Genomic DNA, 24349 nt, shown 5'->3' on the forward strand with positions numbered 1-24349 from the left:
GAGGCACTACTAACTTTCTACTTTTGCTGGATTTTGACCTTTACAGTCTGGGGTTTAGCTTTCCCTCTCAGTCCCAGCATCACATTAGGAGTTCAGAATCAGCTTTCTATTATGACCAACCCTGCCTTTCCAGAATCACTGCTTTCTAATGAAAAGCTTTCCATTTTATAAGTTCTTGCCTCAGAGTTGAAAATCCTTGTTTACAGCTGAGTTAAAAAACAGTTCAGTGCCACTAAAAAGTCTCTGCTTGACATGATTTATGTAATTCCTATTATTCATTATTAAGTTAAAGTTCCTTTTGCTTTTTAGGGTGAGGTGTTGGGACAAGTGAGCCTGTCAGTGCCAGGCTCCAGAGTAGAGCTCAAGGTCCCAGGCTGGAGGGTTTGCCACCATTCCACGCCTCCAGGAGGAGTGAGCTCCTCAAGAAGCCATAGAAGAAGGATGCAGGCAGCAATCTGTACTTCTGGAATTGTGAGGTGCTGGGCTTCAAGAGCTGGGCAGGGGACTGACAAACCCTCTGCTGCTCACACATATTCACTAAAACACTTTGTCCCAGGACATTCTCCAGACAACCCAAGGATGTGAAAATCAAGATGTGCTCTCTTTGGCATGGATTTAAAGTTGTCTTGAAAGCTGCTCTGGACCAGCTGCCTGATTCCTACACATTTTGTTCTGCCCTCAGCCCTGGGAAGCACACGCTCTCAGATTGCTGGAGGAGGTTTGCACCTCTTGCTGTGAGTCCACAGGGCACCTCTGTAACCTGCTTGTAGCCACTTATTCCTGGCAGAGGGCATGTGCCATGCCAGAGTTCTCACCAATGCCATGTTCCCCCAGCACAGTGCCAGCTGACTTGAGGTTTAAATTCTGGAAACTGGGTGGTAGGTTTGGGTTTTTTTTTTTTCCAGTGGTGCCCAGTGCAGCCAGTACAGACAGCCCCGAGCAGCCTTTGCTCCCCTGGCCCAGGAGGAGCTGTTCAGGCACCCCAAGGGCTCCTGGGCTGCTCTGGCTCACCAGCCTCCAAGAAGCTGTAGGAGTGCACTGCTTGACACAGCCCCTCTAATGAGTCTGGGCTTTTCCTTGTTTTTCTGGGATACAGGCAGTCCACTGGCACCGCACGAGCCATCCTGTAACTCAGTCCCTCAAGATTCTTTGGAGCAGCAGGAGCCTCTCCCTGCCACTGCATGCCCTGTTCACAGCATGGGGCTCTTGTTGAGAGCCATGTGAAGGGAGGGAAGAAGGAAAGACTGCTGGAAGGTGGTGGGATGAGGGATGGTGGAGACATTTCTCAGTTAGAATTGCTCAGTCTTTGCTAGGAAGGACTGACAGTCTCTGGTAAATTATCCCAGATAGCAAGACCTTGCCCTGTATTATATGGTTTTCATCACAAACATAAAAGTACTTGGTATAAAACAGAAGGTCAGGAAGGTTTAAGACATGGTATATGAGAAAACATTTTCCAGATTTCAGCTTCCTCCAAGGTAATATGCAAGTGTAATTAAAACAGAACCTGGAAATATAGAGTACAGTACCCTATTGAAAGTGTGTTGTATGAGCTGAACTCCCTTCATTGATAGTTTTCCAAAACACACAGCTGCAATAATCTTTATCCAGGAGAAGGGAATAAATTAAGTCTGAACACCTCTGCATATAGTACAGTACAGTGTATAGCCCTGCACCCCATATAACCTCGGAGAGGTAATGGAAAGCTGAAGGAGGCGCAAGTGGAAAACCTCTCTGACCAGCAAACACTTTCTTCTGAAAGCAGACAGATGGGAAGAAAAGCTCATGAAACAGAGGCAGCTTAAGTACTGGGATGTCTCATTTCTGCTCAAGTCGTTGAGGCTCTGCAGTGGCAGGGTGCCAAAGCACACTCCAAAGCACACAGATTTGACAGGTGGGGAGGGGAACGTCCTGGGCTTGCCCAGCAAACAGGGAGTATTGATGGCTGGCTAACGTGAACAAATAGGAGTTTATCATATTTAACAGTAGCAGCAGCCATTAGGATATAAAAGCCTGGAAAAAGTAACCAGGTCCTATTTCTACTCCTCCTGAACAGTTCAGCCATGGAATTCAGGTTGTGCTTGCCAGGCTTCACCAAATGCAGTGAGGTGCAGCACTGAGCAGCCTGTTCTGCTTCATGTCTGCTTTTCCTCCTGCAGCACTGGTGCAGAAGAGGGGTAACTCCCTTCTGGAGACCAGAGCAAGGACTGCTTTGCACCTCTAGCCAAGGAATTCCAGATCAGGGAATTGATCTCCATACTTGCCAAACCTTTTAAGGTCCAGAGTGAATTGTAAGCATTGTGTTTTTATTGAAAAATACATCTCAATTTCATATTTTAAATAGCACTTTCCCTGAGAAATGGCAATAGAAAAATGTATGTACAGTGACACCCCAAACTGAGTCTTATGGGGAGGACTAATCACCTTTATGTGGCTAAAATATAATTTTCTTCCATTAAAAGTCCCTTTTCAGCTTTTAACATATTCCTAAGGGTGGACTTGGTGTCAAAGCATTCAGATTTACTCCATATGAAAAGGAGAAAAAAATTGCAAGAGCAAAGTATGACAAATTTGTTTATAAACTACCAGTTCAAGCTTAGAAAAGCCCTTTTCCTTCAGCAACAGCCAGAGACAGAAATCCAGTGAATCCGGGTTTCCCCTGTGGTCAGATGGCCCCTCACCACTGTGCTGGAACTCAGAGTTCTGCTAAGAGCAGACACATCCAGGAAAGCTCTGGAAGAAGTCAATCCACATATACCAGTGCTCCAAGGTGTACGTTATCACTGATCTGCACTTCCAGTCCTAAAGGAGTGCAAGAGACAGGAGGCAGTGCCAGGTGCGCACTGGCTTAGGTGGTACGTACAGAACAACCTTTCAGAACCTGGAGCACCAGGACAGACACTCACGTAGCTGTGGGGGCCAGCTGGCACTCCTGCACTATTGGCACAGAACCAGAGTTAATAAGACCTGCTGGATTTGAACTGAGTTTTTATTGGGTTTCTCTTTATCATGATCTCCAGAGTGTGCTGGAATACCCATATGGTTTATTTTCCTCCTTGTTAGCTAGAATGTCCCAGCCCTGCTTGTCCCAGGCAACATGGACAGATCCTCTTTCCTCACATGACCATGTGATTCCTTTGACTTTACTCCTGCAGAAGCAGGAGCAGGTGGTAAAGAAGGAAAATGAATATAATTTAAAATCTTTACTTAGACAGGAATTTCAGAACGAGCAGAGGAAAGACTAAAGTTGAAAGATTTGTACTTCTGCCCTGATCTAAAGCTCTGTTTGTTTTTCAGAAGGAGGGAGCTCCCCACAGCAAATGTAGGGCTAACAATTACCTTATCAAGTTGATTTTGATTCTTGTGTCCAAGAAGAGAAAAATACAAGATGCTGTTACAGGACTTTATTTCAAGGTGGTCAGTTAACCTGAATATTTAAAATTTTAAAATATAAAAGCACAGGCCTGCATAAAAAGGATCAGTCGGCTTTTCTGTGTGAAAACAGGAAGAGCATATGCTATGTGAACATTAAAAAAAAATGTGCGCCGATGGGGAATGAGGAGGACAGGAAGATCAAATATTTAAATGTCTTTGTTTCAAAGTTATTTATCATTCCTTGTTAATTTGGACAAAAAGGAAAGAGAGTTGTAGTAATAACCACTGAATCAGTGTGGGAGAGGTTAAAGAGAAGACAGGATTGAGGCCAAATCAGGAGGCCCATTAAACAGAATGTATTAATAAAATAATTATTAATATAAATAATAAGAAATTTATTTTATAATTAATTATATACATTAAGCATCATTCTGATGCTTAATGTATATAATTAATGTATATCCTTTCTGATCCTTCTTTCCTGTTTCTAATGTATATCCTTTCTGATCCTTCTTTCCTGTTCAGCCACATGAACACCTGAGGCCATTGATGTTCCCCAACATTTTTCAGGAAACACATAACAAGAAGTTTCTCAGTCTCTTTAGTGGCCTCAGGTGACAATCTCCCAGGAAGAGGGAATCTTTCACATAGAAGATTCATTATCTTGGATGTAAAACCCACACAGCTGTGGAGCTGCCCACTGAGCAGAGCTGAGTGGAGGAGCTTGAGGACAACAAAAATGTGTGTAAAGGGGAATAAATTGCCAGTGTTCTGACTGAGGGAATCCCTTCAGAACTGAAACTCAGGTCCACAGCAAAGTTTTCTGGGTTCATGTCCCATCAGAGGCTGTTCTGTTCCCTCAGGGAGCTGTGTTCAGACAGACTGACAGGGAAAGGGCTTGATGCTACATCAGGCAGTGACAGGCAGAGGAATGTTAGGTGGGACAGTAACTTCCTCCAACTGAAGTGTGTCAGAATCTTTCTGTGCATCATTAGGTCACACTAATACTAACCCAGGTAAGTGTCAATATTTATCAGACACAGCTCCAAGTTGGAAAGTGTCCACTGTGGTGGACAGACCATGTTACATCACTGAGAGACACGGCTGGTGGCAAGAGCCTTTTCTCTGCATGACTACACACTTTAGGGCCTCTTGAGCATCGTCATTTCTAATGGCTGTAACTCATTAATGGCAAAGAGGGTTGAGAAAATGTAATCACTCCTCTCTATTGCCTTCCCACAAAAAAACTGCTGTTAACAATGGTATTTAATATTGAGTCTAATGCACGAAGGGCAGCTAAGCAAATATAAAACAACAAAATGAAATGTAACATTTCCCCTACAGAGATCCCACAATCTCTTGCATTGTTCAACATCCTGCCTTGTGTCAGAACAACTTTTTCACTAAACAGCTTGTCAGACACAGTTAAACCCCCTTCAGCAGATAGCTGTGGGGAGGCAGAACATCTTGGGAAAGACCAGCTAGCTACAAGCACAGGGATCTGGGATGCCTGTGGATAAGAAGTCCAGAGGGGTGATTCCATTGGCCCCCTGAGGCCTGATATTTAAGAACATATGAAAGATTTCTAAGGACTACTGTGAAGTTTCAGGGCCATTAAACAGCTGCTACTGCCCTCTTGAGAAGCTGACATCCCAGTTAACGTGCTGGGAAAGAGAGGAGGAGAATGTTATAGTTCCCTGAGCCCTCCGAGCCAGCGCTGCAGCCGGCCACGCAGCCTCACTCCCTGCCCCAGCTGCTGCTGCTCACATCTGCACCAGCACTGGCGTTTGTGAGGTGATGTGGATATGATCCAGATTCAGCCTAACCTGGCAAAACAAGCCAGCTCGCTTCACCCCGTTGGGTCACTGCTCAGGCTCACTCTGTGTCCTCGTGAAAGCTGGTGCCAGCAGCAGCCAGGAGCAGGGAACACGCGACAGGGATGGCTCTTGGCAGGGAATATGCAGCAGGGACAGGCAGGATGGCTCCTGGCAGCAAGCTGCTGGCTCTGGGGGACTCTGGGTGAGGGACTCTGCCATGTTTTCCTGGTGACACGAGTGCAGGCTTACACTGATACTTGGGGCAGCCAGGATGGCCTCACCAACTTCAGCCACGGGAGGTACCGCTGCTTCCATGCTGCTCTCCCTGCTGCCCCAGGGCAGAGCCACTGTCCCCCAGGACATGGCTGACAGCAGTGGGCAGGCATGGATCTGCCACCTCTGCCCCTTCCAAACCAAACCCCAGCACAGACCTGGAGCCTCCCATGCTGTTGCAAAAATGTGGAATATGTCAAGATTGTCTTAAGTCAGGATATTCTTTGGTGTAAGGTCTTTGTATACTTTCAAGCCTAATGATCAAGGAAGGAGACCCCATCAGTGGAACAGGGAGTAGGAGCATCCCCTGGATGCTCCCATGGACATCCTGTAACTAACAAGCTTTAAGGACATTGTAAATCAAGATGTTGATGTATGTCTATGTCTACATTGCTAACCTGGAAAAATACCCAAGGTCCATGTATCCCATAGGTGAACTATGTTCATTGTAATACCTACATCATGCCTACAGTTCAAAAAGGCTCCTGGGTTATGTAACTGTATGGAAACTACTTACTGTTCCTAATAGAGGGGCTGTACTTGGGAAGTTACTAACTCTGAATTTCCATGTCTAAAAAATGCTGTGCAAATTCTGCTAGGGTGTGCTGGATTTGTTGAATATCACCAAGCTCCCAGGCTTGCACAACTCTGAAATAAATAATTTTGCTGACCTTTATTTCCTTTGGGAAGATGATCATATGCAGCACCAAGAACAGGACTAGGTGCTTCCTTTCTCAAGGAAAGGCGGTGTCATTTGCATGCAGATCCCAGTTTGGCATCAGGAACTCAGCTCCAAGGCTGAACACATCCAGGGATTGCTACATCACAGCAGGTTCCAAGAAAGAAAGGTCTTGCTGGCCTTTACCTCCTGTTGGGCAGCCCATTGTCTGCACCTGGAACACTGGGGCTACTGGCACTCCTTCCCATGGAAAAGCACAGTCATTTTCTATTCAGGGGTCCATCACCAAAATTTACAATACCACCTCCAATACTGAATACATCCAAAGATTGCTCACACACAAAAGGTGCCAAAGACATCAAAGTCTTGCTGGCCTTTACCACCACTAGGCAGATGATGACCTGCAGCACCAAGAGGAGGAACGGGTGTTTCCCTTCCCAAGGAAAGGTGCTTTGATTCACTTTCTGGACCAGACCTCTGCAATTTGGTTGCAAAATTTGCTCCAAAGCTGAATGAATCCAGGGATTGCTCCTACACAAGATGTGAGAGGTCAGAAAGCTGTTGCTAGGCTTTACTGTTGAGAAATCAATCTGGTCCGGGTAACTTGGCCTGCAAACTACAGATTGAAATGTGGATTGAGCTCTGGGTGGGAGCCATGAGCTGCCAGCTCTGGTTAACAAAGGGCACAAAGACAGGTCCGGTTGATGACACTGAGAAATATAGCAGGAGCCAGGGAAGTGGATGGACACAGAGCGGGGGACAGGGACAGGAGCCAAAGACTCACAAGGAAGAGCTGAGACTTTGCTGTGCTCAGACTGTGAAGGCATAACAGCCCAGGGGCTTAAAGTGCCTCCCTGGAGGCACCGCCTCGAGCTGTCTCCATGTTCCTTGGCCACAAATAAATTGTTTTGTGGAATGGTACATGTGAGACTCTGCTTTGGGAAACCTGGTCTGACTGTGAGAGTGGGGAATGCAGGGACACCCTTCGGCTCATTTGAGCCTCCAATTGTGGAGGGGCTTCGGTTCCAGCAGTGAAAGTGTCTGACCTTTGGCAGCGTGACTGCCAGGGCGCTACAGAATGGTCAGAATGGGAAGCTTCCTTAACATTTACCTCCCATAGGTAGCTTATAACCTGTGATTTAAATAGGAGGGAAAGGTGCTCTCCTTCCCAAGGAAACACAATTACATAATTATTCTCTCGAGCGTGCCACCATCGGCTTGTTTCACGCCGGGGAAGGCTCCCGAGTGGCCCGCCTCACGCCGCCACTCGCCCGGCGCTTCCCGCGGAAGGGGCCGGGCCCCGCCGGCGGAAGCGGCGCCGGGCACTCATGGCGGCGCTGGCGCGGGCCCTGGTGAGTGAAGGGAGGAGGGAGGGGAGGAAGGAGGGGAGAGAGCTCTGGTGCTGAGGGGGCGAGCGGCGTGTGGAGCCGGGGCTGTCCCCGCGCCGCCCCTGTGGCGGCCTCCCCCCGCAGCCCGAGGTGTGTCAGCGGGGGCTGCTCCCGCTTCCCGCCCTGTGGCCTCGCACTCGATGTCTGGGGAAGGAGCGGGGCGAGCTTTGCCCGCAGAGTTTGTGTTTGCTGAAGGGCTTGTGAGGGGTTGGAGCGTGTTTAGGGAAGGGAACGGAGCTGGAGAAGGGGCTGGAGCACCAGGAGTGGCTGAGGGAGCTTGGCGGGCTCAGCTGCAGAAAAGGAGGCTCAGGGGGCACCTTCTGGTTCTGCACAGCTCCCTGACAGGAGGGAGCAGACAGGAGCGGTTCGGGCTCTGCTCCCAGGGAACAAGGATGAGAGAAAACGGCTTCAGATTGTACCGGAGGAGGTTCAGCTTGGACATCAGGAGGAATTTCTTCAGTGAAAGGGTGGTCAGGCATTGGAAGGGGCTGCCCAGGCAGGTGGTGGAGTCACCATCCCTGGAGGTGTTTAAGGGACTCTGTGCCATGGTCTAGTTGACATGATGGTGTTGCAGTCATAAGTGGAACTCAATGATCTCAGAGGTCTTTTCCGTCTTAATTGAACCTGTGATTCTGTTGTGTAAGGGTTTGGGCTCCTGGTGGAAGCTGGACACACATGCCCACCAGTGGGACTCCTTGGCTGGGCTCAGCGTGTGCCCTAAGGGGTGGGCGTTGCCCTTATGGGACCTTCCCTCTCATTCTGGAGCTGTCTGATAGCGAGGGTAGTGTAAAGATTCCAATTCTTGTGTTGCTGCTCAGGCACTGGCACCACTACAGGGCAGTGGTGGAGATACCATTCCTGGAAGTGTTCAAACACCATGTGGATATGGCACTTGGTGACATGGTTTAGTAATGGTTGGACTTGATCACCTTAGAGAGTTTTTCCAGCCCTAGTGGTTCTGTGGTTCAGATTGGAAGTGTTTGGGTTCCTGTGGAAGTGTGGGTTTCCGATGACTCCACTTCTTTCTTCTTTCCCATTCATTTGTGTGCATTTTTTCTTTATGTTAGCCTTTGAAGCATCTGTGGCAGAGTTCCTCTTTTTAGCATATTGTTTAGAACACGGAATATTGTACCTGGGTATGATCTTATATCACCACACAGGGTGGCCAGTACTGTTAGGTGGGGACAGATGTCCCAGGAACAGGAAAAGTATGGAGGCAATATCCACTTATGAAACCAGTCCCCCAGGTACTCTGAGTGGATGGCTCAGGGTGTGGTTTCCTCAGTCATGCTCTTTCCAAACTCAAGATGAGAGCAGCCAAGCACAAACCTGCCTGGAGCAGCTCAAATGCAGTGACCTTGGGTTCCTGCTTTCTCTTCCCACCCCTGCCCTTTCTTGGTGCTTTATCCTTGCTCTGTTCCTTGCCTTTTTCTCGGCCCTCCATGATCCAAGTGCTGGAGCAGCAGAACAGTGACAGCAGGTTGTGCAGTTTGAAAGCATTAAAGAGACAATGGTCAGCAGGCAGGGTGGGGGGAGCCAGGCAGGAAGGGAGCAGGGAGAGCAGAAGGGAAGCAGTGAGGCACCAGGAGGGCTCAGCTGTTTGTGGAGCTGCAACACCAGGGCAGGGTTTGCAATGAAAGTTGCTTCCAAGGAGAAGAATTTGCCTCCTGGGCTTACCTGTCCCTGGGCAGCTCCTCAGCCAGCTGGTGCTGGCATTCATGTGGCAAAGTAAGCTGATTTGATTTTTCAGCCAGACCAGATAGGTTTCTCTTTGGACAGGAGATGATGTAGTTAACTGCCATTTTTGTGATCTGAAGTATGCTCAGCTTCAGCTCAAGAACTGCTCATCCCTGGCATTTCTCAGCATGTGTTTCTGCATTAGAATTTATTGGTTTCCTAATTGTATGAAAGCAAGTCTTAAAACTTTCTGTATTTCTTCCTTCTACTGGATATAAGGAAAATTTGGTTTTTGTCTGACTTTGAGCTCCTGGTGTATGATATAGCCCTGACATTTCAGCTCTGCTCCTTAATAGTGGCATTATGATAAATCTGGCTTTTGCCCAAGATACCTTGATAAATAGCTTGCCTACTACCTAAGACTTTCCAAAAGGTTGCCGAGAGGATTTAGAAGACTAGTGATATTCTTTCATCTCTGTCTTGACAAGGCAACTGTCTGCAGACTATTCCTGAGTAATCCTGTTCACTTTAGGCTTGGTACATTTTCTTTCAGCCCAGGGGAGAAGCAAAAGAAGCACTTATAATTTGAAAGGAAAGCTATGTTCTGCAGAGTGATGCTGGCTTAGAGAGAATTCCTTAGCTCCTCATATTCCCTGCTATCTCCTGGTGTCTGTTTTCTTTACTACTGGGTTGTTTATTACATCTCAGCTTTTAAATGTGCTTATGCTTATTTTTTGTTTTCATATGTCTCTGTCCAGTTTTGTTGCATTTGTGCTTTTCAGGAGTTCCAGACCTCTGGATGTTCAAGCTCTAAGCCGTAACGTGAGCATGTTAGTGAGAAAAAGCCTCAAAAAAGTTCTGTCAGATCCTTGGAATCTTGTTGTAATTGTTCACAAAAAAAAAAAAAAAAAGGTTACTTCTTTCTCACTGAAGTGTTTGTTAAACTGTTTGGGTCAGAACACTAGATTATCTCAAGAAGTACTTTGTGGGACTCAGCTGTAATGGTTTTTTGGATAGAAATGTAGCATTTTCATCATTTCACTTGCTGATGGTGATGTTAGTCCAAAGATCAGAAGCCTGAGTAGTATTGCTGCAGTAGAAGTGGGAATGTGTAGTAGCAGTGGACACTAACCACATTTGTCATGGGACAGCATCTCTCCCTTTGCAGTGTTTAAAACCCCAAATCAGTTCCCTTAATGGGTTTGAGGTGCAGCTCTGGAGTTGAGGGGCAGCCTGCGAGGCCCATGGCCACGCCTCGGGGACAGCGGTGGCAGGTCATAGGAAGGGGACAGGAACCCGGGATGCTTTGTGTTGGTTCCTCTTGTTTCTGGGCAGATCTGCTGCTCTTGTGGTTGTCCTTTCACTGAGCACCCCCAGGGACAGGCTGACTGCCCACCCCACCAGATGTTAATACAAATTGATAAGATTTCTCTGAAGTCTTCATTTCTCAAAACTAAATCTCTGCTCATATATTGGGTGCTTCAGTCTCTTAATCATCTTTGTGGCCAACCAAAAATGAAGCCATTTTTGTTAGAAAATGGCATCTCCATACATTATTTCCAGTGTTAATGTAGTGTATGTATGAAGGAGGCAAATATTGTACAAACTTGAATATTGCAGAAGCTGAAAGGTGCAAAGAAGGTACAGGCAAAAAAAGCTCCACCTCTTCTTTGTATTGCTGACATTTCATGACAGAAAATAATGATCTTCACTGAAATTTATGGGGACAATATGTGCTTTTGGAATTCGAAAATTCTTAGCTGTGCCTGAGTAAAGTAAGAGAAAGATGCATAAAAGCTGAGTTGGATGAGGGCTTTTTTAGAGCTTAGTCAGTCAGCTGAAGAATGCTTCTTAAGCATTTCAATTTATTGCATAGACAGAGAAGTTGTGGTGTGGTTTTATGATGTAGACAGCCCACCATTTCCTTCCATTCATCTGTTTCTGCCATCAGACTTGGGTTGGATACTTGTACTGAAAGGTAAAATATTTTCATAATCAAAATTTATATTTTTGTCAAGCACAAGTTGGGAGTTGAGTCTGAGGATTGTTAGAATCATGGAATATCCTGAGATGGAAGGGACCCACAAGGATCACTGAGTCCAATGCCCAGCGCTGCACAGACACCCCAACAGCCCCACCCTGTGTCTGAGAGCGTTGTCCAAATGCTCCTGGAGCTCTGGCAGCCTTGGGGCCTTGCCCATTCTCTGGGAAGCCTGGGCAGTGCCAGCACCCTCTGGGGAAGAACCTTTCCGTGGTACACAAACTAAACCCTTCCCCCTGCTCTCCTGACACAACTCCATGTTGTTTTTGTCATATGAATGAATAAACCTGTGAGAGCAGAGGGACAGTTACACTATTAATGCACATCTGTGTCTTTTCCTTCATTGCTCCTCTCCTCGTTGCAGAGCTGCCAGGCTGCAGTGACCCAGTGGACAGCAGGGTGCCGTGGGTTGCTGCAGACCCCTGCAGTCCCGGGCCCCTGGAGGTGGATGCTCTGCAGTGTTTTTGAGGTAAGAGATGTTCAAGTGTCTGAAAAATGGAATGATCCTAAATTACCAAGAAAAAGTAAGGGTTTTTCAATAAAGAGGCTTCCAAAAGTGATGTCTTCACTGCGTATTGTGGAAATACCAAGGCAACTCCAGAGCTCTCTGCTGCTGCAAGAGTGAGCTCCCACTCTTGTTACATGTCCAGGTGTGTCTTTTAATAGATCCAAATTATCTATCCTGAGAATATTAAATGCAGAAGTCCAAATGGAGGTATTACTTTTTCAAACACTGGCTATTACAAGCCAGTTATGTTTGCATGCTGTTTATTTTAGGGAGCACTTTATTTTATAGAGCATCTCCACTGTACAGTGACCTTGGACTTCCTAGTACTGATGGATGTTTACCTTGCACGGCACATTTAGTGTTGTTCCAGTGGAGGCTTTGCAGTTTGGCTCACTGTTGTGGGACAGCCAGCATAGTGCCAGAGTGTGTCTGTCCAGAGTAAATCAACTAGAGCATCAAGTAATAGCAGTTAATGATAAAGGGATGAAAAATGTGTAGAAAATGGGAATAGATGCTACTATTAAAGCACCAGTTTGCACCAGTAACATGTGATGTTGGGACTAGAGGTGGAAATGAGCAGTTGTGAAATTATTAATGAAGTTGGGCTTACTCTACATTCAGTGAACACTGAATGCTGCTCTGAACAGCATATTAACTCTGTCTGATCTAATTGATAAGTAAGGTACTGCTAAGTTGGGTGTGCTTGGAGACTGTGAGAGTGTTCAGTGTGCAGCTTCTTTCCTGGGGAGCCCACTTGCTCCTACTTGAGAGTTTTCTTTGTTGTGCACTATGTCTGTGATTGAAGTCATCAGGGCTGTAGTGGTAGCTTTTACACTGCAATTTGTATTTCTCAAGTCTTGGCCACAAAGACAATTAAACAGGCTATAAAGTTGTAGATAAAAATAGCTGCTTGTCTGCTAAGTCAGAAAAAACAATTATTCTTTATTAAGAGACAAACTCCATAATTAGAAGTAGTGTGAGAGCCAAAGCAGAGAGGCTGTGGCTTTTGAGTACAATGTTCTGCCAGTCCATTCCATCAGTACATTTATAGAACACTGGAAAATGCGGTTTGGAGCATTAAGCATAGACAGCATTTTGTTTGTAACAGTTGCTATAAGAAATTTGTGCTATTTGTGATGTGGAGTTTTTCAGGATTAGCCAGAATTAATTGACTTGGAAGAAACTACAGGTGCTTGATGCAAAGTCAGTGGTCTCTTAATTCTTTTTCTTTTCTTTTGTTATTTCTGCTAGAGGCACAAGGCTGGCACCTTCCAACTCTCTAAATTCTGCAGTGGATTGATTCAAGCCAATGGAGCCATCACACAGCAGAACAGATCCTTTTACAATACAACTAAGGTGAGAAGAGTTGGGAAGTTTTATTGTTGGAGGACATGTGCTAGGGATTCTACAGAGACACTTCTCAGAACACATAGGAGATGATTGAACCTTTCTCTAAGATGTTTTAGTGTAATGTGAACAGTGGGTCTGGTAATTGGAGAAGGAATTCTGTTCCTTTCCAGAAAATGAAGGCCTGACGTAGGAAGGTGCAGTTACAATTGGGTAATCAGGGTGAAGGTTCACTGACAAAGCTGAGGGCTTCCTTCCAGTCAGGAAAGAAATTAAGTCAAGGTGTTGGGGGCACGTGTTCCTTCCACACATATTAGAAGTGACAAGATGTTTCCTTATTCTTTAGTTTGGGAATAATGTGTGGTGACAATTTTGCTGTCTTCTAAATGCTGAAAATTGTCATGCAGTCTACTAATAACAGCTAATTATTGTGTAATAATTTACTGTTCATGTGTACTGTTTTGTTAATCTGTGGTCTGTGTGTCTTGTACATGCATTGTCTCTTGTGTTGGAGTAGAAGTTTTCTGAGGCATGAATCAACTCCAAAAGATCAGGTCACCACTTAAACTAAGGGTGTTATCATCTCTCAACTAATAAATATCCTGATATCTTGTTAATCCAGTGTGAAGAAAATGGCAACACGGAACACATGCACAAAAGTGAGATGACAGAAGGAAAAAGAGTTAGGGACTTGTGGCAGGCACAGGGCCAGCCACGGTTCCATGGAGGAATATTTAGAGATAAGAATTTGCTGAGTCATAGGAATTGAACCAGAAGTCTTCACTCTGGTCCTCCAGGCCTGCTTATCTTTCTGTGACCCCATAGGCTTGTTTCCCTAACCCTTACAATTGGTCAGTTTCCAAGCCCCCCTAACCCTATAAAAGGGGCTGTCTTGGCCCATTTTGTTAGAAGAGCTGCATTCAGACCCTTCGTGAATCCCTCAGAATAAACCGTCGTGGAAAAGCCGAAGCCTCTTCTCATCTCTCTCGTCTGCTCTTCTAAAAGCCACGACCAGCCAGAGCCCCTTGGCAAGCTAAGAGCTGAAACCATAAAAGAGCTGATATCAGAGCTGACAGTCACTGAGCTTGCTAAGGGGCCACAGCTGTGCGGTAGGGCTGAGGTATCCGGCCTTAAGGCTACTTGCCTGGGGCACTCTGACCTTACAGGGATTCAGCTATCCAGCTAAGAAGCTAGCCCCTGTGGCTTCATTTTTACAGGGACTGATGGGTAAAACTTCCATGAAAATAATAATCTCAGTTTGCTATCTAGCTAATAGTGCATTTTGCTGGTGTGGAGTTAGAGGTGCCTACTAAGAAGGATTTTAAATTGGTTCTTTTGACATGGATAGAAAAAATGAAGTAAAACCAGAAGTGTGCAAGGGAAGAGCCCCTGCCTGGTCTTTGCATTTAGTTCTCAACTAGGGTTTTTTCCTTCTTATAGTCAATTTTTCAGTGTTTTTCAGCTGTTAACATAAACCAAACGTTTTGTAGACAGGGACTGAAGCATATACAAAGGGATTGCACAGTTTATCATGGCCAGAGCTAAAGTTGTTATCCAGACTCCCAAAGATGCAGCATGCCCCTAATCCCCACTCCTGCCTGCACTGCTCTGAGTCCTGCACAGGCAGCCCTTACAGAGCAGATCTGGGAGAGCAGTGGGTGACAAGACAGTACCTCAAGCAAACTAGGAGTGCCATGAAGATCTTCAAGGCAGGACTCAAGATTTGTTTTGATGTATTGGAAAGGGCAAGGGGAGGGGTACAGGGGCTGAAAGATGGATGGGGAAACTTCCCAGTTAAAATAGCTATGGTGTAAGAAGGCAGGCAGGATTTATTACCAGAGAGGAAGCAGTTTACAACACTGTAGGTTTGAGGTGGGTTTTTGGACTGCAACTTCATTATTTTGAATAGAGAAGTACTTACTCATCTTTGAAATGTGAACTTGACTGTGCAGTCCTGGTGGGAAAGTGGTTTGGAATTAATGGTGAGGTCCAGATGTTTCAGTTTATGTTTGGTGTCAAAATTAAAATGATTGTTTGCTTTAAGCACTGCCTTTCAGGTATTGAGCAGGAAAGGCACCCTGAGGTAGCCTTATGTCCTTTGCACAGTGTCTTCATGAACTTGTTTTCAGTGAGTTATAAAACACATTTTTGAAGTTCTCTCTCTCTCTCTCTCTCTGTGTTGTGGTTTTAGCCCAGCTGGCAACTAAGCATCTCACAGTTTCTCTCTTCCTCACCCCAGTATTTCCTAGATGTGATTTTACAGATTGCTTATAGGATTGTTTAATTGCATTTGGCTGCAGTCCTGGCATTGACAGGATGAGCTTCAGGCCTTTGTCCATAGGTTGAACCAAACACTCTCTGCTTAAATCCTTTCACCATCTCTTGAGCTAGTCCAGGCTGCCTTGCAGAAGAAAGAAGCAGGCAACATGGCATTTCCTAGAGGAACCTGTTTGTTGGTTAGCCATTGGTTTAGTAATGAGCTAACAGCAGGTGAATTGAGGTAATTTTGGTTTTTAACTTTCTCTGCATACTGAAAAACCTGTACAGAGGGAGACTTCATATTCTTTATGGATAAGAGGCATGTAGTGAAGTTCTGCCTGGGTTCATGAGAGGGTCAGTGGGATTTGAATTCCTGTGGAGGAGATGAATGTTGATTTAGTGAGCGTGGTAATGGTTATTGGACACAAGCTCTGCCTTGAGGAGTTCCTATCTTTGCCTGGCTGGAGGGGGATTATGGAGTTATGATAGAAGGTTAGGAGCCATTTGCAGTGTGGCAGGGAGTATTGTACTGTGTAATCCTGAAGAGAAGGTACTAAAAACTGGTTTAAATACCCATGTACGTGTCAGGGGAATCACTGGGTCCATCACGTGTGGCACAGGGTGGGATGTGCCTCTGCAGACACTGGTAAGAGAGGACCTGGTGAACAGGTTTAATGACCAGCATTCAGAGGAGGAGCTGAGTATCACAGGAGCTCCTGGGCAGTGTTACACTGCCTGGGAGGTTGACAGATATGAAAATGGTGCTGGGTGTGTTTCTCCCCATTTACCTGAACTCTGGGCATGGCAGGGTTCAAGGCATTGGCTGCCATCCATGGACAGTACACAAGTGCAGAGTGTTTTTTCTCAAATGCTCAGGCTTGTGGGTGGATCTACACAGGGATGGATTCTGTCTCAGAGCTATAATTTTTGTCACCTTTACAGTTAGTTTTTAATTAATTATAGCAATTTGTGCAGGGTATGGATGTGTATTTAAATCTGTATCTTAATGTGTATTTTTTTACCATTCATGCCATTTCAAAAACTACTATATTAGCGCTAGGGAGTTTATAAAGAATGATCAGAAAGGAAAAAAGGTTTCAAAATAAGAATAGCCTGTTTTAGGACCCTTCTAAACTAAGAGATGTATATATGATACTGGCCTATAAAAGTTACTGAAAAGTGGGATAAGAAATGGTTGTTTGCAGGTTCTTATGGGAAAATTTGGAGCATCCAAGGATCATAGAATACTTTGGGTTGGAAGGGACTTTTAAAGGTCAACTAGTCCCAATTACAAGGTTGAATTTTAAAAAGGCACAAGGGATTTTTTTTTAACATGATTAAACTGAAACCCAACATACCACAGCGTTCTGTTACTGAGGTTAAATAGTTTCAAACACTGAGATACTGAAGGTGTAGCCAGTTGGAGCTGACGAAAAAATGATTAGGTACATTTTCTTGTGCAGGATTGTCTGTCAGAAACTGAGCAGGTACATCCCAGAAGGCTGGGGGGGTGCGTGCTGTATTTCTCTGCTTTTGTGTCATCCCCAGGAGTCTGTTCCTGATCCTTGCTGGAGCTGGCATCCTGGTCTCATTACTCAGGTTATAATGGCTCTCAGCTGTATTTCCTCAAATCATATCTAGGAGGTTCATGTGCAATAGATAGGTTAAAAGTAATTTGTTGACAGCAAAAAGTCCATACTGCATACTTAGTTAATGGAAATTATTTGCTGGGGTACCAGTGGTGATTACAGCTGGCTGATGGCTGCTGCTGGGGCAGAATGCCATTAAGTTTTCTTACCAGTTGTGCTGCTTTGGGCTGGGGGAGAGTAAATTTTCTTCCTGGTAGCTGGTATGGGCTGTGGTTTAGATTTATGCTGGACACAGCCCTGATATCCCAGGCATGTTTGAGTTACTGGGCAGGGCTGACACAAGGCTGAGGCCTTTCCTGCTCCTCAACCCACAGTGGAGTAGCTAGGGGTGCCCAAGGAATTGCAGGGACACAGCAGGGACACAGTGGAGACAGCTGATCCCAGCTGACCCCAGGGACAGTCCAGTCTGTCCAGCATCATTGTCACATATAAAGTTTGGGGAGAAGGAGGAAGTGGGGGACATTGGTGTGATGTTACTCTGATGGAGCCCAGCTGCCCTGGGAAAGTGGTGGATGAATTCCTCCTTTGGCTTTGCTTGTGTCCCTGGCTTTTGTTTTACTGCCCTTATCTCAGTTTTCTCACTTTCACCCTCCCAGTTCTCTCCCCTATCCCCACCTGTCCACTGGGCTAAAGCCACAGCATCAGCCCAGGCCTGTTTAAGGTGTGTACTGAGTTTGGAAGAGAATATTTGTCGTCTTGTTTGCAGACACTGCAAATCATTGCTGACTAAGTACTTTGCTGATGTGGATTTTCTGCAAGTACTCTGTAGATTAACTGTAAGGGGAATAAGAGTCTGGGGGAGCTCTTTGGGAAGAATGGTGGGTTCACGTCTCTTCATTGGTTTTAAAACAGAGCTGATTGGTTTGTATAATGTATAATTACTGTAGAATGCCTGTGAGAGGAAGAGAAGGAATGTGAAAGGTTAGCTTTATTACTCTGTTTATGTTATTTGCTCATTTTATCTGCAAAAGACTTAGTAAAGTCTTTTGTAAAGTAAAGACAAGTAAAGACACCTAGAATGAATATGGGAGTTTAGGATAGGAGCCATATTTTGGAAAGCTGCTTTCTGTAAGTGATTGAATGTGAGCTTCCAATGGGATGTTGTTATCACAATGGTTATGGAGTGTTTGTATTCATAAACAGAGGAATGGCACATATGAAAACCAGTAGAATATTTTCAGAGGAGACCTAAACAGTGTTTTGTTTTGTTGAACGAAGAAAGCAGGCAATAAATCTCTAAAATTCTCTGTTAAATTTGTAACTTTGCTAACTAAAATGTGTCAGATTTTAAGTGCTGAGACTGAAATATGTGTTATTTCAATTTTACAGCATCTTTCTGCAAAAGATTACTTGCTGCCATCTGACGAAAAAGTGAGTCCTTTTACAAGGATAATGGAAGCAATGGGGTTCACAGGACCACTCAAGTACAGCAGATGGGTAAGGCAGTAATTTAATAATTCTTTTGTTTGTTTCATAGTTCTAAAAAGCAGGCCAAAAGCACTCCACCTTTTTTTTTTTCTTATGATAGGAACAGTACTTAATGGATACGTTTTAATGTAAATTCCTGTTTTCTGATGTATTAATAATCCAGATCTTGAACCTCCATTATGTATTGCCATCGTTGACATATGCAATAATACTGTATTTGGTAGAGTTTAAATCCTTCTTGAATTTCTTCAGATATTTGATTTTCACTTCATTTGTGCACCAAAGAACAGAGTAAGAGCCTTACCAGGAGGGTCTGCTGAGCAGGCAGTGGTGAGATTGTGGTTGCTGCTCCAATCACTGTTCAGTGGTAGCTTACTGGGGCAGAGTCACAGATAGATAGGTCCTGCTCTTTCTCCTTTTCTTTTTAAATAGCCCTTTCATACAAAAGTTGTTAACATTGACTAAATGAGAGCAGCTCTGTGAGAGATGCTCTTGGTTCCTTATGTAGAAGAAAAAAGATGAAATTTCATAATTTCTTTTCTCTGAACTAAGGAGGAATACAAAAGAAAGAGAGGAGAAGGTGGCTTGAAAGAAGAACTGAGCTCAGTTGTGTTGAAATGAAAACCAGTTATTTGAATAAAAAGATTAAGAATAATGGAAGTTTTAAGGTGCTTTGAATAGCTGCAAGGCAGAGTGCACCTCTTCAGAGACTGATCTGAAACTGTTGCTGATTGCATGCTGCTCCTCAGAAAGTGTAAAGCAAAGATAAATGACTTGTAACAGGCTTAGTTATTATGGTTAAAATCAGTTGCTTTAATCAGGTGATGCTAAACCTCTTGAGAGTGTAGTTTCTCTCCCATGTGCTTGTGTACATATTGTTGTAATAAAGATTCTTGTTAGCTCTAAGTGTTGATTTCAGAGTTCTCCTTAATTGCTGCTCTTTACTGCCTGCTTTTGGCTGGGGATCCTGGGTTGGGAGAGAGTTATTTTGTGGTTAGGGCCCAAGAGACCTGAGTTCATTTTTGGCCTTGCCTGTGCTCTCTAGGAGATCTTTGGGAAGTTTCTTAATATTTCTCTTGCTTTTTTCTGTTTTATTCTCCCTTCCCCCATGCTTCTTCTACACCCTAAAACTTCCATGATTAAATTTCATCAGTTTCTCCTTTGTTACCTGCATTATTTAAGGGCTGGATTGTGGGGACTGTTTTTTACAGTATGTTTTTAATGTCTTGTAATGCCTGCTCTGGGGCAGTGACTTTCACCAGGGAGATTTCTACTCACAGGCCAGGCAGTGTTTCCTTTAAAAGGGAAACTTTCAGAACTCCTGTAAGCAATGCAAATCATTTTACTTCAAGAAGTTTAGATGTATGTTTGATTTTTGACAGAAGCCTGAGATTACTGAATAAGAAAAATAATGAGCTCCTGTGTTTTCTCAGCAATCAGTTGCAACTTCTTTATTTTCCTTTTGGCTGGAGGAGACACAAGTAATTACTTTGGTGATTTGAACTGCCATTTAGCAGGCAGGGTGCTCATCCCTGCAGTATGGTGAATGCTGAGATGATCACTGATATAAGTCATTAGAAAAAAAAAACCAAAAAACCAAGCCAGAGCAATCCAAACCTAATCCCATTTCTCTTTAAGATTTTTGCTATTAGTTGTTGTGCTCTTTGAAGCTTCAGCACATGTGTGTGTTTTGGATGATGCACTGGAGGTGTTTTGAGTGCAGTGGCAGGCTGGGAACAAGCATAAAATACCTCATATTGTCCATCATTTGGGATTCCTTTCTCACTTTTATAATCAGTCAAGTGTCACTTTTCTAGGAAAAAAAAAAAGCTATTTTTAGGACATGTCTGGATGTGACTTCTTTAATATTTAAAACTTAAATTACACAAAACACTCTTAGTGGTATACATCACTTAAATTTATTGGAGGAAACCAGGAGTTCTGAATTGGTATCTTCAGAGACTCTGTAAGGAAAGCCATTCAATTTATATTTTCTGTAATTATATCAAGTATTTTAACACACTAGATTTGGAAGGATATTCAGGAAGACATTTAATAAATTTTTTTCCTTCAAGGCAAAATGAATTATACTCATGCCATTACTGGCAGATCAAATAGTTTAATGTGCTCCTGAAAATCTCAAGTGATGAGATTTGATTCTGATGGTGATTCTCAGAAGAAGTGTTCTCGCAAATGGCACTGTGGGACAAAGGGACAGTGTTCAGTGTTCAGGGACAAAGCCAGCAGTGTTTCCCAGCTCGGTGATGAATGTTCAGGTGTTGTCTCTTCCTTTTGTTCAGAAGCTGAAGGTGGCGGCGCTGCGCATGTACGCGTGCTGCGTGGAGAAAACTGACTTCGAGGAGTTCTTCAACAGTAAGTGCTGCACTGAGCCTGTGTGCCTGCTGCCCTGGGAGGGGAACACACAGTGGAGTCATGTCACTGGCTCTTTTTGTGATGATACATGCAACAAAAAAAAGACTTGGCAGACCTTACCATGCCATAGTCAGCTGAAAGGGGACTGTACTGCGGCATTCCCTTAAGCTCTGGAGTGACAGGGGTACAAGGGCAGACCCTGGAGTCTGGCATTGTTACATTTTCCCTGCTGCAGTGGGGAACAGGAACAGGAGTGGGATGGGAAGAACTCAGAGTATCCTGGACTTCAAGGGATATTGCCATTTTTTATTACCAGGGGTGGGATAAACTAAGAATTCAAATATCCCTTCCCTTTTTATGGTGGTCAGATGGTCTCTGTGTCCTACCCTGTGCCACCCCCAATATAACTGGGATGCAGGTAAGGGAATCACCTCCATCCACTAATGCACAGCTTTTTTACAATACAAGGTCAATGAGATCACAAGGATCCTCCGTCATGGATGGGGCAGGTTTGGGTACAACTTAAGAGACTTTCTACATTTTTTACTGACCCTGACAGCATTAGATCAGGACACAACTCTTGACTGGGTAGAGAGTATGACTAGAACACTCTATATAGTCTATCTGTCTATCTCTATCTCTATATATAAATAAATATAACTAGAGCATACATAGAATAAGTCCCTCCTATAAGTATATAGGTAAATTAGTGGCTTGGATTTGGATGATTTTTTTGATGTTGTACACAGTGTTTTTTAACTATCAGCTAAAAAATCTGTTGCAGCTTTGAATAGTTTCAAATCTGGCTGGTGAAGGGGGAAGATGTACTTTGAGACTTTTGTAAGCTGCAATAGTATTTTTTTCTTAAGTGAATTATTTCCCGTGTCAGTGTGATTTAGCTGGTAGTAAACCCATTAGCTGGATCTGGCCTGGATTCCTGAGCTACCAGATGCTTTCTTATGGCACAGGTTGGGGCTGCTGCCTCATGCTGAAGGGACACCTTCATCCAGTGCAGAGCTTAGTGAGGGTGGTTTGTTACATGGTGTTGCTACTGCAAAATTTTCAAGTGTTTTTCAGAAGATTTTCCAAACCTGTGATGTGGTTTTGGTGGTTGCAGGAGTGAGAGAACTCTGTGAGCAGTAGGATTCATTACTAGGGATCAAAACTTGAGAAGCTCATTTTGCCTGTGCACACCCTCTCCCACCTGAGTGCCCTCCCAGGTTTGCTCAGCTAGGGTCTTCTCTATTTGTGGTATTTACCTCTCAGACAAGGCCTTTGCTGTCTTTAACTGGTGTTTCACTATCCCTGTTTAATTGTACAAAGATCTATAAGTGTTGCCCTAGCTTAAAATTTAAAGGAATTTCTAAATTTGTCTGTGGAAGAAAAACTGGCACAGATTTTCAGGTTCAATACAGAGTAAAATAGCTTCAGTTGTGTTTTTGATATTGTTTTCTGTTTTTTCAAGATAGTAAGACATATTTAAAGAGTAGGATATGTTTGCATGGACTTGGGACAGTTGTTGCCTAAGGAGCAAGGGAGTTTTCTGAGACTGATGGAGTGCATGATGCACCTGTTGGTGGTATAAGAACACCTGTGGTGTGGGGGGGTCAGTGCTTGTGATTCCAAAGAAATCATTGTTTTCATATCACAACGGTAAAAGAAGTTTATTTTCCTTCTGTCACATAGAAATTAAGGTGTTTTGGGGGATTAGCTCAAAAATTTAACAAGCTTGTGATCCATGTTAAAAAGTAGTTCCCCTATAACAAGGGGTGTGGGATGGGCTGGAAGCTTTTAACAGGATTTTGCCATGGAGAAGCTTTAGGCTGTGGTTCCATGGGCAGCTGAGTTGAAGTAGCAGCCAAAGGGCGAAGTCTCACATCTCCATCTTCCTTTGCCCTGTTCTGGACTGCACAGCTGTGTCCTTGATGAATGTTCAGGTCACTGAAGGAGAACAGCCCAGTTTACTGACGTCCTGGTTTGCTGTACTGGTGAGCTAAAGTGGCACATGGAGGGGTCTGGTGAAGAGAAGCTGTGGCACAAAGCAGGTGCTAGGGAGTGCATAATTGAGAGGGGAACACGGCATGGAGCAGGATACCCAACTTTCACTCGAGTTTACCGTGTCTGCATCAAACTGTGTCACTCGGGAACTGGTTTTTTCCTCTTGTGACTAAAGATGGACGTTGCTTAAGCCCATTGCTCACTCCTGAAGGAGCAGCCTGGGGGACTGGTAGGAAGAGAGGCAAGTACCTGTGAACTGTGCTGTGGTGCTGCAGCAGCAGAGCAGTGCCCCAGCCCATGCTCCGTGGGTGCTGTTCCTCTCCCGATGCCCATGGGAAGCCCCAGGGCAGGACGGTGCTGTCTGAGCCATGTGCTGACCTGGGCTGTGTTTGTGCTCTGATGCCCTTATGGCTCTAGCTGGAGGGTGTTGATATCAGGTGAACTGCTCAGAGTCAGCTTTGCTCTCTGGAGAGCTTATTAGCTCCTTCCTGGCCATGTGTGAGCCCTATTAACCTGCTGAGCTGACCTGGGAAACCTGCAGCCTTTCATGTGTGAAACCACTCGTGGGCTCGTTAACCTGAGTGAGCAGAACCAGTTCTGCACAGAGCCCTTCTCAGTGTTTTCTGGATGTGCTTGTGTGGTGTGGTTGTGTTGTAGCATAAGGAACAACTGCACTGCGACCTTCTGGAACTTGGATTGGTGTAGAGAGTTTGTAGGGTAGCTCTCTTACAGAGGTGACAATGTAAAGAGTGGATAGTGTGGTGGAGGGCTAGGACAGTGGTAGCATTTCATGTCTTACAGGCTCTCTTCTATCTCACTGCATTCCTGCTGATGCCCTGTGGCACTGTATGAGAGCCCTGTGAGCTGCCTGTCCCTGTATATGTCTTGGAACAGCAGTTCCCAAAATACAGACTATGGCTATGCAAGTCATGAGGCCACTGTAGGATATAAAGGAGGTGTTATAATTGAGACTCTTGAGTATAAAACTGCAGTTAATTTTAATATGCTTGCAATCCCTTTGTCTCTCAATATTGGGTCACTCATGGACAATACTTTGGGAACTCTGCTTTAGAGCCCATATCCCAGATGTCTCTACTGTCCTGCTTATGGGGGAAGTGGAGCTATTTTAGGATGTCAGCTGTTTCTTGTTTAAAGGAGAAGAGAGAAGCAGCAGAGGGAATAGCAAAGTTGCTGGTGCCGGGTTTGGCACAGAGCTTGGGTAGTTCCCATGCAACAGAGGAGGCAGCCTGTGAGGAGAGTTTCATGCCTGACCTCAGACTTGAAAGGTCAAAAGAACTTTTAGGATCAGGTAGGTAATACTCAGAGCTGAACTGGAGTTTGGCTGATGAATATGGACTGTAGGGTTACCTTGCATTGAACTTGAACTATTAATGCTGTTAATTCTCTGGAGTCAGGCAGCTGCAGCAGTAGAGAGCTCGTCCCACCAAATCAGGCTTTTGGATGGCTCCTAGTGGGGCTCAGTGCAACTCAAAAAGGCTGGAGGTTACAAGAATCTTGGTTCTTGTGTCTCCCATAC

At 44.7% G+C, this 24349-nt stretch overlaps 1 protein-coding gene across 2 annotated transcripts in view; it reads left to right on the plus strand.

The window, feature by feature from the left end:
- Positions 1-7440: 7440 nt before the first annotated feature.
- The window catches only part of LOC103823654 (ubiquinol-cytochrome-c reductase complex assembly factor 1), a 46566-nt gene continuing 29657 nt past the window's right edge, over positions 7441-24349 (plus strand). For both annotated transcript variants that reach the window (XM_050982070.1, XM_009098766.4), the window contains exons 1-5: positions 7441-7496; positions 11615-11719; positions 13010-13114; positions 18343-18450; positions 20742-20814. In XM_050982070.1, the coding sequence (XP_050838027.1) occupies positions 7473-7496; positions 11615-11719; positions 13010-13114; positions 18343-18450; positions 20742-20814 (415 nt within the window). In that variant the 5' untranslated portion in view covers positions 7441-7472. The remainder of the gene's footprint in view (positions 7497-11614; positions 11720-13009; positions 13115-18342; positions 18451-20741; positions 20815-24349) is intronic.

This window comes from Serinus canaria, chromosome 20 (assembly GCF_022539315.1).
Source record: "Serinus canaria isolate serCan28SL12 chromosome 20, serCan2020, whole genome shotgun sequence".
In the NCBI taxonomy this organism is placed as follows: Eukaryota; Metazoa; Chordata; class Aves; order Passeriformes; family Fringillidae; genus Serinus; species Serinus canaria.